The 19,128-nt window shown below is 36.8% G+C and overlaps 2 protein-coding genes across 2 annotated transcripts in view; both read left to right on the forward strand.

Moving 5' to 3' along the window:
* The window catches only part of LOC118649821 (disintegrin and metalloproteinase domain-containing protein 5-like), an 80,757-nt gene extending 78,167 nt beyond the window's left edge, over window positions 1-2,590 (forward strand). The window contains exons 20-22 of the mRNA XM_036297236.1: window positions 285-335; window positions 2,078-2,089; window positions 2,506-2,590. Of these exons, the coding sequence (XP_036153129.1) occupies window positions 285-335; window positions 2,078-2,089; window positions 2,506-2,590 (148 nt within the window). The remainder of the gene's footprint in view (window positions 1-284; window positions 336-2,077; window positions 2,090-2,505) is intronic.
* A 5,628-nt stretch (window positions 2,591-8,218) lies between these two features.
* Window positions 8,219-19,128, forward strand: part of LOC118649822 (A disintegrin and metallopeptidase domain 3-like) — a 72,231-nt gene continuing 61,321 nt past the window's right edge. Inside the window, exons 1-4 of the mRNA XM_036297237.1 lie at window positions 8,219-8,321; window positions 8,979-9,061; window positions 14,825-14,880; window positions 18,614-18,692. Coding sequence (XP_036153130.1) covers window positions 8,219-8,321; window positions 8,979-9,061; window positions 14,825-14,880; window positions 18,614-18,692 — 321 coding nt within the window. The remainder of the gene's footprint in view (window positions 8,322-8,978; window positions 9,062-14,824; window positions 14,881-18,613; window positions 18,693-19,128) is intronic.

A 19,128-nucleotide genomic window follows, 5' to 3' on the forward strand; every position in this document is an offset into this window, starting at 1 on the left:
TAGAATTGGAGGGAGGGGCTGTCTGTACAAATGTGGCTTCTCACATAAACTCTTAAAAAATATATAAGATGAGGATAAGAGGATTTAATCAACAAAGCAAGGTGGCTGGTGGCATTTGTTCTAATATTGAGACAGCATCTGTTTTTTTGTATTATTTTATTTTGTTACAAGAAGATATTTCATTTATTGAATCACTCTTTCTTTGAAAACATTTATTTAAATAGTCACTCAATTAAGATTTAAATATTTTCTCCACTTTAAAATAAGTTTTATTATGTTTATAGGTCTGTGTCAGTAGAAGACAGCATTAACAGCAAATTATCCTCAACTGTAAGGTGAGTGTAGAACTGTGTGATTAATCATTTTGCATTGTATGTTTCGAACCACAACACAATAACATTTCTAAAAATTTAAGATGTCTTGTTTCCCAAAGGGCTTCCTTTTCAAAGGGAAGACACAAAGTGGGAAAACACATTTTTAATACATATTTCCAATGAAGACTCATATTCAGATTCTATAAAGAATTTATATGAAACAATAACAAAAGGTGGGAGAACCTACTAGTCAAAATATCTGAAGAGTTACTTCATAAAAAAACATGTAGTATATGTTATAAGAATGAAATATATAGAAAATGTAACTGAAATTTTGACTAATACTTAATGGTTTTTATATCAAAGGGTATCAAAACATGAAAAAATGATCAACATCAGTACTCCTCAGAAAAAGACAAAATAAAAATGAAGGTCCCCTACATTCCTATAAGAATGGATCACATTAAAAGAGGTGACATTTAGGGTTGGTGAGAATATCAAACAATTAGAACTCACACATTGCAGGTGGGAGTATATATATATATATATATATATTGGTACAGCATACTTTTTATCACAGTTCAGCAGTTTATCATCTTCTGAAGCTATTAGGCTTCAATCATATTTGTAACTTACATTTTCATTTTTAAAACTATCATACATATCATATTTACATTTTATATGTACTTTATAATTAATTTAACATTTATTTTCTAGACTTAATGATAAAGGAAATTCCCCATGAATTTTGAATCTTATTATCTAAAATATTTCTCTTTCCTTTTAAGTTGAAGCTGACAGTATTTACCTTTTCCTTTTTAATCTTTTAACTTTAAAACGTATCCTCTTCCAACATCTATCTATATGTGGGTTTCTGTATATTTTGAGGGCAAAGAATTGAGGGGATGAAGGTGTAAGGTAGGGCAGGCAGGTAGGGAGCAGTTGCCAGGTTTTACTTTGCCTTCTCCCCTTTCTGTGCTTACACATAAAACTTTTCCAGTGCCGGAGAGTTTAAAAAATATATTATTATTATTATTTTATAATTGTATTAAAAATAAACTCAATGAAAATATATTAAGGATACATGGGTACATATAATTGGGAAAAAGATTCTGAAATGCATATAAAAGGAAAGTAGGAATATCCAGGTAAATTTTGGTTTTAGACCTAAACTAACAGTGAATTACAATATAGGTAATTTTATTTTCAAACTTCATATTTCTGATTGTTAATATATGATCAAATATTTATTAAAATATCAACGTTACCTTGGTAGATATATAAATTAAGTATACATTTTCATAATCAACACACAAAGACGATTTTCATTAATAATATAGATGCATGTCTTCTTAAATGTTTTCCTAAGTAAACTAAAAAGTACTTTTTTAAACTTAGAGACTATTATGGACATTTCCTATCTTAAAATTAGGCCTATGTAATTATTTTCTGACATTTGGTATTCAATTTAAAAATGAAAAAGAATTTATTTTAAAATTGATTATTATGAATGTTTAGAGTACCTCCAGTTTTTCATTATTACAAATTCCCTGTAAATAATATCCTTAAATGGATACACATTTTGGAGCAATTGTCTGATTATAGTCTCAGGTTAAATCACTAGAAGAGAGATTGATCAAAGCATAAATATAGTATGTACACTCTTATTGTTTTTTGATATCTATTGCCAAATTACCTAATTGTAATGATCACCACCAATCTGTATGTGTCCAGTTGTAACTTCATAAATTATTTACTTTTAGTCAGTTGGACAGGTAAGTGGTATATTTTCTGAGAGGTAGCATATCTTAAAATTTTACTATTTTTTACTGTCTTATTGGCTTTTTTGTTGTTTTTTTTCACTATGTCATTTAGTAATGAGCTATGTCTATAAAGAGTATGACAGAAATGGAAATACAAAATATTACCATATGGAACTAGAGGCAATTTTGAGATGACCTTTAGTATTAGGAATGCTAATTATATTTTTACCTTCTGCCTTTGGGCTGATTTTTCTGTTATGTAAGTTAGGGTTTTAGATCTAGCATACTGTTAACAAATAACATTTTTTAAACATTTTTTATCTTGGTTCTAAAAATATTTTGTCATTTTTGCTTTTGTACTTAAATTTACAATAAACATTTTGACTTTATTTCATGCTTAATTGGTTTCATTTTTCATAATTCTACAGAGTGATTTTAGATTTTAATGGCATTAGAGCCTCATCATTCAGAGTCCCTGGAATGCCAAATATTGCCTTGGCTTTCCTCTCCTAATTCGTTCAGTAAATTGTATGTGTATCAAAGTGTGTGACTCATTCTACGGAACATGGATAAATAGAGTATTTATAAAACCACTTCTGTTATAAAATTCAGAGTATTTGCAGTTAAGACAACAGATCCTTGTTTTGTTTCTTTTTTCTCCTAGATTTAGTTTTCATTTCCTTGATCCTTACAATTACCCGCATCTTTGAAATTACTTGTGTTCGAAATATGTTAGCTCAGAAAAAAAAGAAGCAACTTTGGTATTTTGTTTGTTTTCTCTTACAGCAACAGTCTCTAACAACTTTGGCCTGAAGAGAGGATAAATCCAAATAAATCATCAGAAACTGGCCTAAACCAAGAAGGGATAAAAACATAATTTATTCCTCACCTCTGTTGTCACTACTGAAGGTTTAAATTATGAAATAATAAATAATCTGCATCTGAGTCACCTGAATTATGTCTGGTGTTTATGTATTTACAGCATCAATTTTCACCCTATCTACTCCAACTTGAATCCTGAAGAGGCTCTGAATCAGGGGAAAGCAACCTAGGATCCTTGTCCCATGAAGCCAAGAGGGCCTACTTTTCTGTTTTCCATCAGACGAAATAGTCCTTCACAACAGTGTCCCAATCGGGCAGCCGAACACCATCTGGCAAATACATATCTTTCTCACAAAGTAGTAGCAGTCGCTGTACCCACTGTTATTATCTGCCTCTAAACTCACCACCTTACATCGGAGCGGATTCTGAACTCTCTGGCTTAGCAGCTTCTGTCCCTCCTGCCCAGCACACTCTAGCTGGTTAACATGGAGCTATACCTAAGCTCTCTGCGAGCTCTTAGCCTTACATCTTGGCAGTACCAGCTCTCAGCTCCATCTGAGCTCTCTATCCTTTTCCCTTCCCAGCTGCTCTCTGGCCAGCTAGCTGGTCAGTAACCTGTACATCACTCCAGAGACAAAGAAGGCTGGTTGCCAACAGTGACAATCATTTGGGTTATAGAAGGGCACAGCACACTGTGAGACTGTTGTGGCCTTGCAGCTGCTTATGGTATCGTAGCCTAGGGGCAGAGTGGTCTTGGACATTCGGTATACTATCACCAAAGCCTACACACTCTAGCCTTGATTATCCGGGGACTCTGGCATGCTTCCCATATTGGTTATATCTTTATAGTGAAGTTACTATGTTATGGTGTGCAACTCATGTCTCTTTCCATCTCTGCCTCTAAAAATACCAAGTGACAGTTTGAAATTAGCCTTCACTGAAACTGATAAACCCGTAAGTCTCCCTCCCTGCCCCTCTCCACCCCCACCTCCAGATAGATAGTTGTGTAATATCATTGAGCATACAACTGCCCTTGGGGGTATCTTTTTTTTTTCCTTTTCTATTTTCCTTTAAATACCTTATTTGAGACGCATTTCTATCATGGCTGTACTATACAAATCATCCTGGACAAGAATACTCAATTGCCTCGATGTTTGACCTGGGTTGGCAGAGCCTGTGAGCCATGCCTGTAGGAAGCAAAGAAGGTATATTTCAGATCTGCTTTCTGTTACGGAGAGTAGAGAAGCTGCTAAGAAGTACTATTGTTGCACGACTGAAAGTGGTAAGGTTGGCCAGTCTGTTGTTACTAGTAGAGATAACTTTACCCTATCTTTAGGGCTCTCCAAATACTGATGAGTTGGGCGATCTGAAGAGAGGATCATCATATGAGGCCAATATTTATCAGTTGTTGAAATGACCAAATGAGGAAAGCCTAAACTAAGTAAAATATCAAGTGGCTCTGGGCCAGGGTGAGTTTGGGACTTCTTATAAGGCAGCATTTCTACTTTCACTGTCTCTCTGCGCTGAAATTGTAGAAAGATATGAGCAAAGAACAATTCAAACGCGGAGTTGAAATGTCTTGCCCCCAAACCATTTTGCTTTTAAATTTGAAGAGGAAAATGAGTGCTGAAAAATGAGGGGCTGTTAAAATAAAAATTTTGCATACAGTGAGGAAACTTCTGTTACTCATACTTCCATACAAATTGTGTAAAAGGGCAGTGAAAATTTGGAAACCATATAGTTGTGTAATACTCTGAAGATTGTCCTTCCTAATTGAGAAACATACGGCTTTAGTAATTTTGTATCAGTTAAAATCTGTGCTGTTGTGCAGATATAGCCCAATATGAAATCTTTAATAATAAATAGCTATAAGCTTTCAGAAATAAAAATTGCCTCGTTGCTTACCTGCAGACAAGCTTTGATCCCTGGCTGTTTTCTGAAATTATTTTGGCAAAAGAATCACTTATCTCGGCTGTGTTAAATTCCAGTAATTACCTTCAGTCTTTTTTTTTGTTTTGTTTTGTTTTTTCCTTAGCTGACATTTGATTATTCCTCATTTGAAACTGGAACTGTTTTTTCATGTCTGAAACATTTCCATCTCTTCTTAATCCTAGTTGTTTATCGGCCTCTGAGAATTCTTCCTCAGTTTGCTTTGTTACCATCCACTTACTTGACTTTAAATGATGGTGTTATTGACTTCCATCTGTTTTCATTGAACACCAGCTTGTCATAACTGATTGTGTGCATCATTACTACCTGGGGAGGTTTCCTTTTTCTTTTTCTTTTTTTTTTTTTTTTGGAGGTTTTCTAAAATACTCATTCTGAAGCACTAACCCTAGAGATTCAGATTTGGTGGATATTTCTCTGATAATGCTGGTCATTCTCTTGATACAAAATACTTCTCAGTGCTATTCGCTTACATGCACATATATACAGAATAATGCTTTTTTCTTTTTCTTTTTTTGTTTTGTTTTCAGGTCAATGTTTTGTCTAGTTCATATGCCTACCTAAATTCCTAGTAGGCTCATGATGGACTGGACACAGATTACCAAAATAATTCTTGGTTGTTGTAACTGCTCCTGAGTGTAATATGCAAGGTCATTTTTAAAAAATTTCTTGGGAAAGGGAGAGCCCTACTGAAACAGGTGGAGCTCAGGTCGTGCAGTGTACTCACATGTGGATCACCGAATGATAGCAGACAGAGCTTGCTTACATCTTCAGAAGTACAATGAGAAGTCAAGACAAGTTCCCAAGGTATAAGCTTGCCATAGTTCCCATGGTGGTAGACCTTTTAATGCATCCTTTGACAGGATTGTGGTCACTGATATGGCTAATGCTCCCCTCTGCACCATCCCCTACAAGTCCCTGTGGAATCAGTTTGCCAGTTTCCAAGTTGAATGCCAAACTAATCTCTCAGGTACACCAATGTCAGAAAAGTGCTCTTGCTGCGCTGACAAGGCCTATAGCCATTTCTAAAAGTTGGACACCCTGGAAGCAGATAAGTGTGTGCAAGTAGAGGGACATAATGGCAGCCAGGAATGTACTCTGGATAGCTCCTAGAATAAGGAGCATGGATGATGAAGAGCTGCTGCTCTCTGAAATGCATCTGTTCAATTTTGTCGAGGCTATACCTCCCATGGTCTGCTCCCAATCAATGATGGAACATATTTTTAACTGAACTCATTATCTCTCACTCTCTGTTTGAATCTGCTTCCTATAACATTGGTGACCTCCTATCATCCCAGTTGTTTAACATCTTAACAATTTTACCCTCCTCCATATCAAATGATTCAACAAACCTATTTTTCTCCCTAAAAGGTCTCCGATATCTTTACTACTTTATTCCCCGCCCACTCTTTATTGCTGAGGATGTAGACAGTACTGGCCCAACCCATGGAAAATTCGCCTTTAATGAAGTTACTGCTTCCGGTCTTCATCATTTTAATCCCCTCACACTATTACAAGTTATCATTCTAACACCCAAATCTATCATTCATTTGCACATAAATCTTTATAAAATTTTAAAATTACTTAAGAAAAAAGTTATAAAATGCATTAACATCAGTACAAGTCATTCACAAAACCCAAAATGTCACAGCTACTCTTTAGCTTCACTTGATATCTGTATAGAAAACAAAATTATCTTGGCTGTGATCCCAGAGAACTTTGAACATCCCTCTAACAAGGGTTTTTTTGCTTCTATCTGTGGCATCTCTTGTACAAATCTAGTTTTCTGTTAGTCTCTGATGGACTTGGAAATGGGGAGAGTGTCACACGTATTTTGATATCAGCTTAGTTCCATGCTTGTAGTAAACATGTAAAAAAATAATTGCAGGTATGAACACAAATGATTTGAATGCCTATAATTCTTGCATATTAAAAACTGAGCAGTTGATACCAGTCATGAAAATTAAGTCATTAATTTAAATAATGAATACATATTTCACCTTTTTGTTACTTGACTGAGCAACATAAATTTTTAGAACCATTGAACAACCTTTTAATACTCATCATGCCTTCAGCAACATTTAGAAGACTTCAAAAATTTGATAAGGTTTTAGACAATCAGAAAAGCAGTTTATTTTAAGAGCAACATAATATTGATATACTAAATCTATTAATAGTCATAATTTTGCAAAATATACAAATGCTAATTTTAAAGTATATAAAAGAATTCAAATAAATGAGTATAGTATAGAGCATGCATCACAACAAAACTAAATAATTAGGCTGTGAATATGTTAGTGAAATATTGTATACAGAACTGGCTATTTAGAAGTATAATTTTCTATGCTATATTTGGTACTTGCATATAGTTTTTTTTTGATAAATCACGCTAAAATGATTTAAGAAAAGCATGAAAAATATATTTTCATTGTTTTGTTTTATTTTACATATTGGGAAAACTCAATCACTTTATTGTGTTTATAAATATTGCAAGTAAGGAATGAAAGCACATGTATTCCATAGAGGAACAAGTTAGGAACTGTTCGGCATAGAAATCCTTGCAAAAGTTAAAAATTGGCTGCATATTAAGCCATCAAATGAAAGCTCTTTCCAAGTTAATTCCATGCCTTTCCACAGGTAAACTTCACACTTGATGGGGGAAAAGCTTACTTTTAACTTTTATTTAGTCTGATTAGCTGCAAAAACCAAATTATACACAAGGAATAAATAATGAGAATATAAAGTTGTTTTTACAGGATCACTTCATACTTGTTTTTTTTTTTTTTTTCTGCTTAATACTTTAATTGTAACTTCATACTGGGGGATTAAAACGAATATGTACACACATATTTAGTATTTAAATTTAGGTTTTTTTAAACCAAAGATTTTCTAAGGAATGAACTTACTGCCAATTGAAGAATTGAATATATATATATATATATATATATATATATATATATATTACAATATAACTTTATGTTCATGGGTATGTCTGTATTTGTTTAGACCCGAGACATCTGGCACTAGATATGATTAAAAAAGGCAATTGTCTACTACTAAACATATTGAGAATTTTTATTGTCTTTTTCCTTTAATGCAGTAATTCAGTCTTTTTACCAGAAAGCTATGACGTGAACTCTTCATATTGCCAAGAACTTCACCAACAATAGCTGCTTCCAGAGAAGAAAGTGGCTTTATAACCGAATGTGACCCCCAAAGGCCTTTAAAATGTCAGCCTGGGAGAAATGAGGCACCTGGCAGGAGGCAGGACTCCCCGGCTGAGTCCTCAGTGGTGGGCGGGGCCGAGCAGTCTCACATTCCATCCTCCTGGCCCAGAACTCAGCCCCCTGCGCATGCGCGAGACCCTCAGTTATGCCACCAACTGCCTGCGCTGTGGCGAGGGTCACCTGGCTCGCAATGCTGTTTCTCTTGCTGATCCTCTCAGGCCTCGGCAGGCTGACCTTCGCAGACCATTGTAAGTGGGGGAACCTGCGCCATAGGAGGGCCGCCCAGCACAGTGTCCCCGGGCGAGGCCAGTGTCTCCCTTCTTGCTCCAGATCCCAGGGCCAGGCTGGGGGTCCCCAGTCATGCTGTCAGAGCCACCTAGTTTCAGGGTCCTGCTGAGCCTGGTGGTTGGAGAGCTCAGAGCAGGCCCGGGGCAGTTGGCCCTCACTTACCTGAGTCTGCAGGGGCAGGAGAGGGCGCCCTGCTGCTGGGGCGGTGGGGCCCTAGAGAGCCTGGATGGGGTCCTGAGACCAGCACTTCCTCCCCGAGTCAGGGTTGAGGTCAGCGAGTCCCAGGCTCTCTGGACAGTGGTAGGGCAACACTCTCACATGAGATGGACCTCTTCCAGGAGTCCCACAATGTGTGTGTGTGTGTGTGTGTGTGTGTGTGTGTGTGTGTGTGTGTGTGTGTGTTGGGGCTTGGAAGTTCAGAGTGACATGGCAGGAGAGGACAAATAAATGAAGATGAAGGATGCTACACCCTGGGAAAGCTCACACGTTCTCTTCTTTTTCCCCTCCTCCTCCTCCTCCTCCTCCTAATAGTATAAGCTATGTTATTTTTATTTATTTTTTAAAATTCTTTATTGTTTAAAGTATTACATATGTCTCCTTTTGTTTTCTTACTGCAGACTCTGAAACATCACATCTGCAAATTACAGTTCCACAGAAGCTCGGAACCACCAACAACGATATCGATGTTTCAGAAACACAAGTAATTAAGAAATCACTTTAAAAAAATAAGTGTTTTATTTTTACTGGACTGCAGAACCTAAGTTAATTCATGAATATCCCTTTGTAAAATTTTGTGTTCTAATATATGTGTTTAAGTGACATTTTATCTGAATGACAGCAAGTATTTTGATTCTTTTAATTTCTTAAGTGATATATGAAAATTGTGAAATTATAAAGGTACTCAGTGATATGTTAGGAATCCAAGGAGTGGAACCTCAGTAGCAGGGCCAAAGAGGAATATTTAATTGCCAACTGAAAAACTATTAGATACTGAGGCAGGTTTTATAGAATGATGGTCTGACTGTCTCACATTATGGCACCAAATTTTAAAAAAATCCAGTCTTTATGAGTTTATAAAAGCGATTACTTTAAAAACATAAGTATCCCAAGAGGTTAAAATTTTTAGGAGAGTATAACATATACCGGGATAATGGGAACAAAAAGAAAACTTGAGTGTCCACAATAATAACAGAAAAAGAAAGAAGTACATTTAATGCACTCAAACATCCTTAATACACACACTCAACACACACAACATTATGAGGGTTAAGCTTTATTAAAATATTCAGTTCCGCAGGCATATATAACAATTATAAATTTGTACAACTTTAACATGTACCCTCAGCACATATAAAATCAGATCTTATAGCACTAGGGGGAGACATTTTCAAATTCATTTTCATAGTGAGTCCAAAAAAATATGGTTTTCTCTAAACATAATCCGTGTTGTTGCAAATGGTAAGTTTTCATTCTTTTTATGTGGTCGAGAAATATTCCACTGCATGTAGTATGTACCACATCTTCTTTATCCATTTGTCTATTGATGGCAACTTAGGTTGCTGCCATATCTTGGCTATTGTGAATAATGCTGCAAAAACAAATAACCATAGGATTTAACTTATATGTGGAATCTAAAGAACAAAGGAAATGAAGAATCAAAACACAGACTCATAGGTACAGAGAACAAACTGATGGTTGCCAGAAATGAGGGTGGTTGAGGGGCAGCTGGGTGACAATGGTGACGGTATTAAGAAATACAAATTGGTTCTTACAATTAGTCATGGGCATGTAAAGTACAGCATAAGGGATATAGTCAATAATATCATAGTAACTATGTATGCTGCCAAGTGGGGACCAGACTTATCCAGGAGATCACTTCCTAAATTATATAAATATGTAACCACCATGCTGTACACCTGGGACTAATATAATACTGAATATCAACTGTAATTGAAAAATAAAAATTAAGAGAAAAAATGTTCTGTTCAAATGGTGGTGGACAAATCATAAAGATATAAAGAATACTTGAGAAATAAAAATAAACATTTTATTCAATGGATATATATTAATTGAATGATCCCATGGAGTGAATGCACTGGTTTCCCCTTTCTGCTATTTGTTAGGATTCACTAGACCCCACAGTATATCACACATGAGGCTTTTTAAGGGCAAAGCACCTGGTGCAGCAGGACAAAGAGAATTCAGGCAAATATCAGGATCCAAGAAACACCCACAGTCAGCTCCTCATGAACCCAGTCTCTGCTCCTGAAACATGCTGAGTCTCTGGTTTGGAATAACAAGACCTGGGGGAGGAACTTTTGCCTTGAGAGCCTACTCCTCACAAAGCTTCAGTCACTAGGAAGCCAAGCCAGCCCTGTCTAGATAGGGAGGGCAACACTAAGGAAGCTAACTTTAGCCAGGAAAGTTTTGTTCCCTAAGTGTGCATTACAAATCTCACAGTCCTTTTGACTAAGAAGAGTCAGACACATTCAGGCTGGAGGCATCCCCAGAAATAAAGGCAGAACTTTGCTGATCCTGCTGTAAATCCGGTCTGTCTCCACAGTAATTAATGCTTCTTAAGAATATACAGGTGATTCAACAAAATTGACAAGAGCACGTTAAAGAATTAAAAATCAAACACAGTACAAAACTCCTTATATGGTCACAATTTAAAATTTATCAAAAAGACTGAAATATGTATTTGGTAATTTAAAAATACACATGTACTTAATTCATGAGTTGAAGATGAAGTTTGTTCTCTGTATCTATGAGTATAAAATGGATAATAAATAATAACTAATCAATAATGAAAAAATTGCAAACCAAAGTTTGAGTCATGCTCATAAGATGGTAGAGGGGAATAATTTATAATTACAAATACTTAAATAAGCAAAAAAAGGTCTGGAAATTCAAATTTAAAAATAATTATAACCTTAAAAAAGTTAAAGATGTGACTGAAATTAAGAAGTAGAACTAATGAAAAAGAAAGTTAAGCTAAAATTTTCTGGATCCATAGTATCAAAGGTTGATTTCTGGGGAGAAAATGATATATTTTGGTAAGGTAGACTAAGGAAAATGGAAAAGAGAAGAAAAATATGTAACATTGGGAATGAGAAATATATGAAGGTGTAAATAAAATCTAAAAAATATATGCATATTAAGTGTTATTTGAACGAAATAGTTAAATTCATAAAAATATAACACAACCGACCTAAGATGAAACAAACAGCACTGCTGCTCTTTTCCTATTAAAGTAAAACATTTTTTAAATCATGTGACACCACCCCTCCCGCCATTACAGGCTAAACTGATTCTATGATAGGATAAAGAAGATGTAGTACATACATCCTCCTCAACCACAGAAAAAGATGAAATATTGCCATTTGGGACACATTGGATGCATGCCATGCTAAGCAAAATATGTCAGAAAAAGTTAAGAGCCATTTGATTTCACTCATATGTGCGATATAAAACCAAAAGCAACAAATGAAAAAACAAAAACAAACAAAAACTCAAAGACACAGACGACAGAGGGAAAGGAGGTGGTTGGAGTAGTAAAGGGTAGTAAAGAGTAGTAAAGAGTCCAGTTTACAGTGAGGGAAGATGATGTGACTTTGGGTGGTGGGCACACAATGCAATATGAAGTTCACGTGTCCCCTTTTTTACCCCTTAGCCACTTCCAGCCTGCCCTTGCCCTCACCCCCTTCCCTCTGGCCATTCCCACACTTTTGTCTTTTGTCTGTGTCTAGGGGTTTGGCATATATGTTCTTTGGCTAATCCTTTCATCTCCTTTCATCTAGTTCCCCCTCCCTATCCTCCTCTAACAGCTGTCAGTCTGTTCCCTGTATCCATGCCTCTGTTTCTGTTTTGTTCCTCTGTTTATTTTGTTTGTTAGATTCCACATATTTGTGAGGTCATATGGTATTTGTCTTTCACTGACGGGCTTGTTTCACTTAGCACAATAATCTCCAGGTCCATCCATGCTGTTGCAAAAGGTAAGATTTCCTTCTTTTTTTTACAGTCACATAGTATTCCACTGTGTAAATGTAACACAGCTTTTTATCCACTCATCTACGGATGGACATTTGGGCTATTTTCAGACTTTGGCTATTGTTAATAATACATCTCTGAACATAGGGGTGCATATATTCTTTTGAATTGGTGTTTTCAGATTCTTAGCATATATTTCCAGAAGTGGGATCACAGGGTCAGAAGAGAGTTCCACTTATAATTTTTGGAGGAAAGTCCATACTGTTTTCCACAGTGGCTGCCTTCTGATCAAGAGTGCTCTAGGGTAATCTTTTCTCCACATCCTCGCAAAGCCTTGTTATTTGTTGATGGATTGATTGTAGGCAGTTAGGTGTGAGATTTCCACTAGCGAGGTATGAGTTTCTGTTAGTCCACACCGTCACTAACACTTGGCATTCTCAATCTTTGTTGTTGGCAATTTTGTTAATTTTATTCCCTTTTCGCTATCCTTTTTAGTTTTTGGCATCCCACAAACAGTGATGATGAGTGATATGTAGAATGTTAATAGGCCAATTGGATATGAATTGCAAATATCATTCTTTAGTATTGTTTAGGAATCCACTCTGATTTTGAGTAGCAGGTAGTAGTTCATCTAGTTTATCGATGCTTTTGTGTTTGTTTTTATTGTAGGAAGAAAATTATCAATATTTTAAAATTAAGTATGATGTTGGCTGTTCATTTCATGAAAGACCTTTATTAGCTTTTTGGAAGGTTTTCAAATTGTCCATAGAACTATCTATCTAGAGATACATATAAGCATATATATCGATGTGTCTATGTATGTATACATTTCCTGTCACTGTAGGGAAGTAGCCTTTCATTCCTGGGATAAAGGCCATTTTGTCATGATATATTTTGTTGTTACATTTAATTTGTAAATATTTTTTAAGGCTTTGAAATTATGATCATGAGAAGTGTTTTGCTTCCTCAGAGTACAGTTATCTTGTTGCAATATCTGGATTATACTGTCTCATATAATTAGTTGGGAAGTGTTCTGTCTTTATATTCCATGAATTTTTGTAAGATTAGTATTTTTCCTTATTCAAATGTTTAGTGCAGTTCACCATTGAATGAATATCTCTGGACTTGGAGATTCCTTTGTGAGAAGATTTGTAATTACAAAATTAAATTCTTGATAGAGTGGTTTTAAGCCTATCAATTTTTATTATCTCTCTGTGTCCTTTTGTTTCCATTTTATTTTTCAGTTGTTACCATGTTTTCTTTTTCACTGTTTAATCTATTTTAATTGGATTTTAGCTTTTTTTTTTTTTCAATTAAAGAGCCTGTTTCCTATTAGTGGGGAGAGGGAAATGTTGTTTAGTAGTCAATCTCTATGCTTGGTATGCTCATTGTGACAGGGGTTTCACTACTTATATGTAATTCAGTGGCCCACGCCAGAAAAAACATGGATGTATACACACAACATGATTGTAGGGTGTGTGTGCACATGTGTGTGGATGTGCATAAATATGCATACTAAATCTGTTTGCACCCAAAAACAAAGCTCTGAAAATATGCAGGGCCAAAAACTCAGATTAAAAGAAGAAAGAAACAATGTCACAATAATCTTGGAAATGCACACACGTCTTTTTCAATAGACTACAGAAGATTGAACACTGTAAGTTGAAAATGACATTATCCCAAAATTGCACCCAATGACAAAATTCACGTTCTTTGCAAACATGGAACCTTTACCAGAATTAACTACGTGCTACCCCATAAGAAATGGATACGTTTGATGCTGATGCTTTGAGTTCTCTGAGCTGCAATCTCTGAGGGGATTTGTGTAAACTAGGGTTTGCTCTTATGATGAGCACTGTGGAAGGGGAGGGAAAAAACCAGGAATGGGGAGAGCATCAACTGAGTCTCAACAAGAGGGAAGCTGCATGACCCATGTAAAGATCTGGAGTTGGGGTGAGGGGGCTTCTTATTAAATGTGGACTGTCCCTGAACGCTGTGAGGTAAATCCTGGAGAGAACAGCAAGGTGAAAGTCTGTGTGCAGGCATTGCTTCTGGCAGTTATGGCTACTCCCTTTCACCTTAAAAGGGGACCTGCATTATAGTCCTCGGATTTTCCATGTATCTGTGCTAGAAGCTGAAAAGTAGAACAAAAGATAATTAAATTCAAGTTTCTTCAAAGGTTCCTCAGCATTTCTAAATGTAATCATTGTAAATTACACTTGTTTATGATACGTAATAAATGCCAATGACTCATGCTCTTAATTTGAAATAGTTTTAGACTCCTTGAATTTCTTTCATACTTTCTGTGATTAAAGAAAGATAGCAATATACTTCTATATGTGGATATAATTTTGACAAACACATGATACAATTTTGGTTTACGTGAATGAGTGCATTTTTAAAAAGTATGGCTTTTGATTTGAAGAATTTCACATTTTTAATTATTACTTTCTCTCTGAATACTTTGCTATAGGTCATTTATGCCATCCAAATTAACAGGAAAACATACACTCTCCATCTTAAAAAACAGTAAGTGGCCATTCTTTTTTTCATATACTTGTTTTTAGTTTCTTAAATTTGTATAGTCACTACCCTAAATTGGGACTAAACAAAAGCATGACTATTTAAGCTGTTTAACATGTTATATCTTCTTCATGAATCATGTAAGACTAGAATTTCAGCCTTGATTTTGAGATTTGAAATTTAATTTTAAGCCAAATTCTAACTTAATGATGTAAATATTAAGGTATGTTAGATATATTAAGATTACTCTGTGTAACTCCTTAAAATGCAACCACAATTGCAACGATTAAGGGTATAATTTTATTTGACTAGGTTTAGCTTTTTTTTGTCTTCATGTTACTTCACATATTTACATGATTTTAAGACTTTTACTTGATATTCTACAATACCTTTTTTTCTCACTTTGCAATAGCATGTATTTTTAACGTCTTAAATATTCTATTATCTATCTTCACTCTAGGAAATCAATATTAATAATTTTGCGTGTACTTTTCTCAATTTTCTATTTAAATTTCATTCTTCTATTAGACAAAACCTATCCCCATGTTTTTTATGAAAGTGGAAATAGGGTATTGCAACTGGCAAGTCTTATAAAAATGATGCTTATTTTCCTGCTCTTTGTATATTTTGTAACTCATTCTTTAATAGATAACATTAGAAAATATGTAATATTGATAGGTAATGAGGTAATTTCCAAGGATTGTTGCTAATGAGCCCTGCAATAAGCATTCTTGTATGTATATTTTTATTTAAATAGATTTTGTTTGGTACCCTTGATATTAAGAAATAGGTTTTTGAAACAAGGAGTGTGAATAATAATGACAATAATGATGATAATAAAAACAACAAAAGTAACTGGCATTTATTGAACACATACCATTTGCAGGGCATATTTCTAAGCAATTTGCATGTAGTAACTGATTTAAGATTTTGAGAGACATTGCCAGTGTCTTTCTGAAAAGATGGTAGCAACTTATATTTCCAAAAGCCTGCATGATGTGCTAAAATATTTGATTTCATCTTAACATCAGTTTGTATTTCCCTAAATAATTACTCTGAATATTTATCTATATGTGGCTTGCATATTCATATAATTTTCTCAATATATATTTTTAAATATACTTTACTTAGTAGAGCAGTTTTAGGTTTATAGCAAAGTTGACTGGAATGCACAGATATTTCACATGCCCTCTGCCCCACATATGTATAGACTTCCACGTTAACAACAACTTCCATCAAAATGATATATTTTTATAATTGACTAGAGGCCCAGTGCATGAAATTCGGCAGGGTCAGCTGGGGGGAGGGGCCACAGGCAGTTGGCTGGCTGGCCCCGCCCCCTGGTCGAACTCCCGGTTGAACTCCCAGTTGAGGGGACAATTTGCATATTAGGCTTTTATTATATAGGATTATCCTGGCTTGACATATCATTATCACCCAAAGTCCATAGTTTATATTAGATCAATATTTTTATGCTGTTTTTTTCTTTTGAATGATAAAAAACTGTATAATTCTGAGAATAATTTAAATAATTAATGACAAACGTGGGAAGGCTGAACTTTTGTAGCATGTTCATATTGGGTTTGTCTACAGAGATTCTTTAGGTTAGCTTAGGAAACGTGAGTGGTAACACTAGTATCCTATTTCTTAAGAAAGGCTTTGAGAACTATTGCATGCTTCTATAATTATTTTTCTCTCTCTGCTAAAAGGAAGATGTGTTCCAAGGAGGGGCCATGCCTTTTGCTGGGTTCCAAAGTAAAGGTAGCATGTGGCAGAACCTGAAGTAAACGTGCAAAAAACATCCATTGCTGTTTTAAGGCAATGAGAACACAGGGGCTGTTTTTACCACAGAATCTATATATATAAAAGCCTAAGCGACCGTTATGACCAAACAACTGAAATGACCAGAACGACTAGAAGACTGGTTGACCAGTGGCTATGATGTGCACTGACCAGCAGGTTTCAGATGCTCAATGCAGGAGCCGCCCCCGGTGGTCAGTGTGCTCCCACAGCCAACCTGCCATGGCCCTTCCCCCCGGCTGTCCAACTTACTGCGGCCCAGCCCCTCGGCCAACCAACAACCCACAGCCCCTCCCCCCAGCTGGCCAACCTCCCGTGGCCCCTGCCACTGGCTGAACAACCTCCTGCAGGCCCTCCCCCTGGATGGCCAACCTCTTGAGGTCCCTCCCTCTTGCTGGCTGTCCCCCCAATAGGCCCTGATCTGGAGGCCAGCTGGCCAACCTCCTGGGGTTCCTCTCCATGGCCAGCCAGCCCCCCCAATAGACCTCGGTCACCAGCCAGGCTGAGGGGCCCCATCTGTGCACGAATTCATGCATTAGGCCTCTAGTCCTATATAATCCTATAAAATAAAAGACTAATATGCTAAGTGTCCAGTCACCTGGTCGTCCATCTACACTAATAAAAGAGAAAGATGCAAATTGACCATACCTTCATGACACCCACCAGCCAATCAGGAGTGAGTATGCAAATTAACCACCAAAGATGGCAGGTTAATTTGCATGCACAGGTGCTGAGAGGCCGGTGGCTGGGCAGGACACTTGCGTCCTCACCATGGCAACAACGCAGGCATTCCACACTGCCCCAACTGCTCCAGGCCTCTGGGCAGCGTGGGAAGGCAGAAAGGCACCTCCAGGCTGGAGCAAAGGCGGTGCCAGCAGCTAAGGGCAGGAAGGCCCATTCTTGCACGAATCTTCATGCATTGGGCCTCTAGTTCAACCAATAAAAGAGTAATATGCTAATGATATGCTAAGGCCACTCAACTGCTTGCTATGACATGCACTGACCACCAGGGGGCAGAAGCTCTGACTGGTAGGTTAGCTTGCTGCTGGAGTCTGGCTAATTGGGACTGAGTGAGACAGGCCGGACATGACCTGGAGCTCTCCCGCGGTCCTTCCCTGGCTGGCCAACCTCCCATGTCCCTCCCCAGCCCCGATTATGCACCGGTGGGGTCCCTCGGCCTGGTCTGCACCCTCTAGCAATCTGAGACCTCTCAGGGGATGTTGGAGAGCCGGTTTGGCCCAATTCTGCTCAACACAGGAGCTGCCCCCTGATAGTCAGTGCACCCCCACAGTGGGAGCGCCACTCAGCCAGAAGCTGGGCTCATGGCTGGGGAGCGCAGCGGCCATGGCAGGAGCCTTTTCCACCTCTGTGGCAGCGATAAGGATGTCTGACTGCCGGCTTAGGGGACTGGGCCTAAGCCAGCAGGTGGACATCCCCTGAGGGCTCCCAGACTGTGATAGGGCACAGGCCGAGCTGAAGGGCTCCCCCGCCCCCCCCCCCAAGTGCACTGATTTCATGCACTGGGCCTCTGGTAACTTCATAAACACTAATGATAAATGCATATTTTTTTGTCATTATCATTGGATGGCTACCTTTTAGTAAATATTAACTGGCATACTTATGTTATTAGATTTATTGATGGTTAAATCTAAAAGTAAACTTTGTGGTGGGAACCTAGTAGCTTTGGTTTTTACTTCAGGTGAAGTTGTGTTATTGCAGCTTCCATACTGGTGTATGGTTATACTGGTTATTCTTTTCTCTTATACACACATTATGCTATTAGAAAGCAATTTTGATCATGGAAAGCTGAGTCCATTTAATTTTTTGGATATTTGAGCTTGTATAATTGACAGTAAATTTTGTTTGATTTCATGATTCTGTAACTTAATTTTATCAATGAAATTAATACCATGAAATGTCATTATCTTGGTTGAATTAGGTCATTTTTACATCCTCATTTCCTGGTATATTCATACAATAAGTCAGGAAAGTTGTATCCAGATTCTTCATTTGAAAAGGTAAGTTTTGCTTTTATACTGTGTAGATTATATGTTTTACATGGTTAATATGCCATCGGTGGGGAGAAAAATAATGTTTTATACTCCACTGTATTATTGGGCAAACAGATAAAAAAAATCCAAGTATAATGTGGCAATTACAATAAAATCATATGGAATAGAACAACTACTTTTTAAAATTTAGGAGTTGCTTATTCAAGATGGTCATTTAATATCTGGAAGTATTAGTAGGAGTTTGAGAAGAAACAAACAAACAAAAAATAGATGAAGGTGCTAAAAAAAGCTAAAAACTCCCAAACACACTGAGTAGTTTAAATTGATATATTCTCAGATCTGAGTGGGGAGGTAATGATGGAAATTGTAGATTGACCACTCAGAAAGTGAGGACACAAAAACATATTAGGTACAGAAACTGAATATGTTCAGCGTGAAACAT

The sequence above is a fragment of the Myotis myotis genome, unplaced genomic scaffold (assembly GCF_014108235.1).
Source record: "Myotis myotis isolate mMyoMyo1 unplaced genomic scaffold, mMyoMyo1.p scaffold_m19_p_3, whole genome shotgun sequence".
Classification (NCBI taxonomy): Eukaryota; Metazoa; Chordata; class Mammalia; order Chiroptera; family Vespertilionidae; genus Myotis; species Myotis myotis.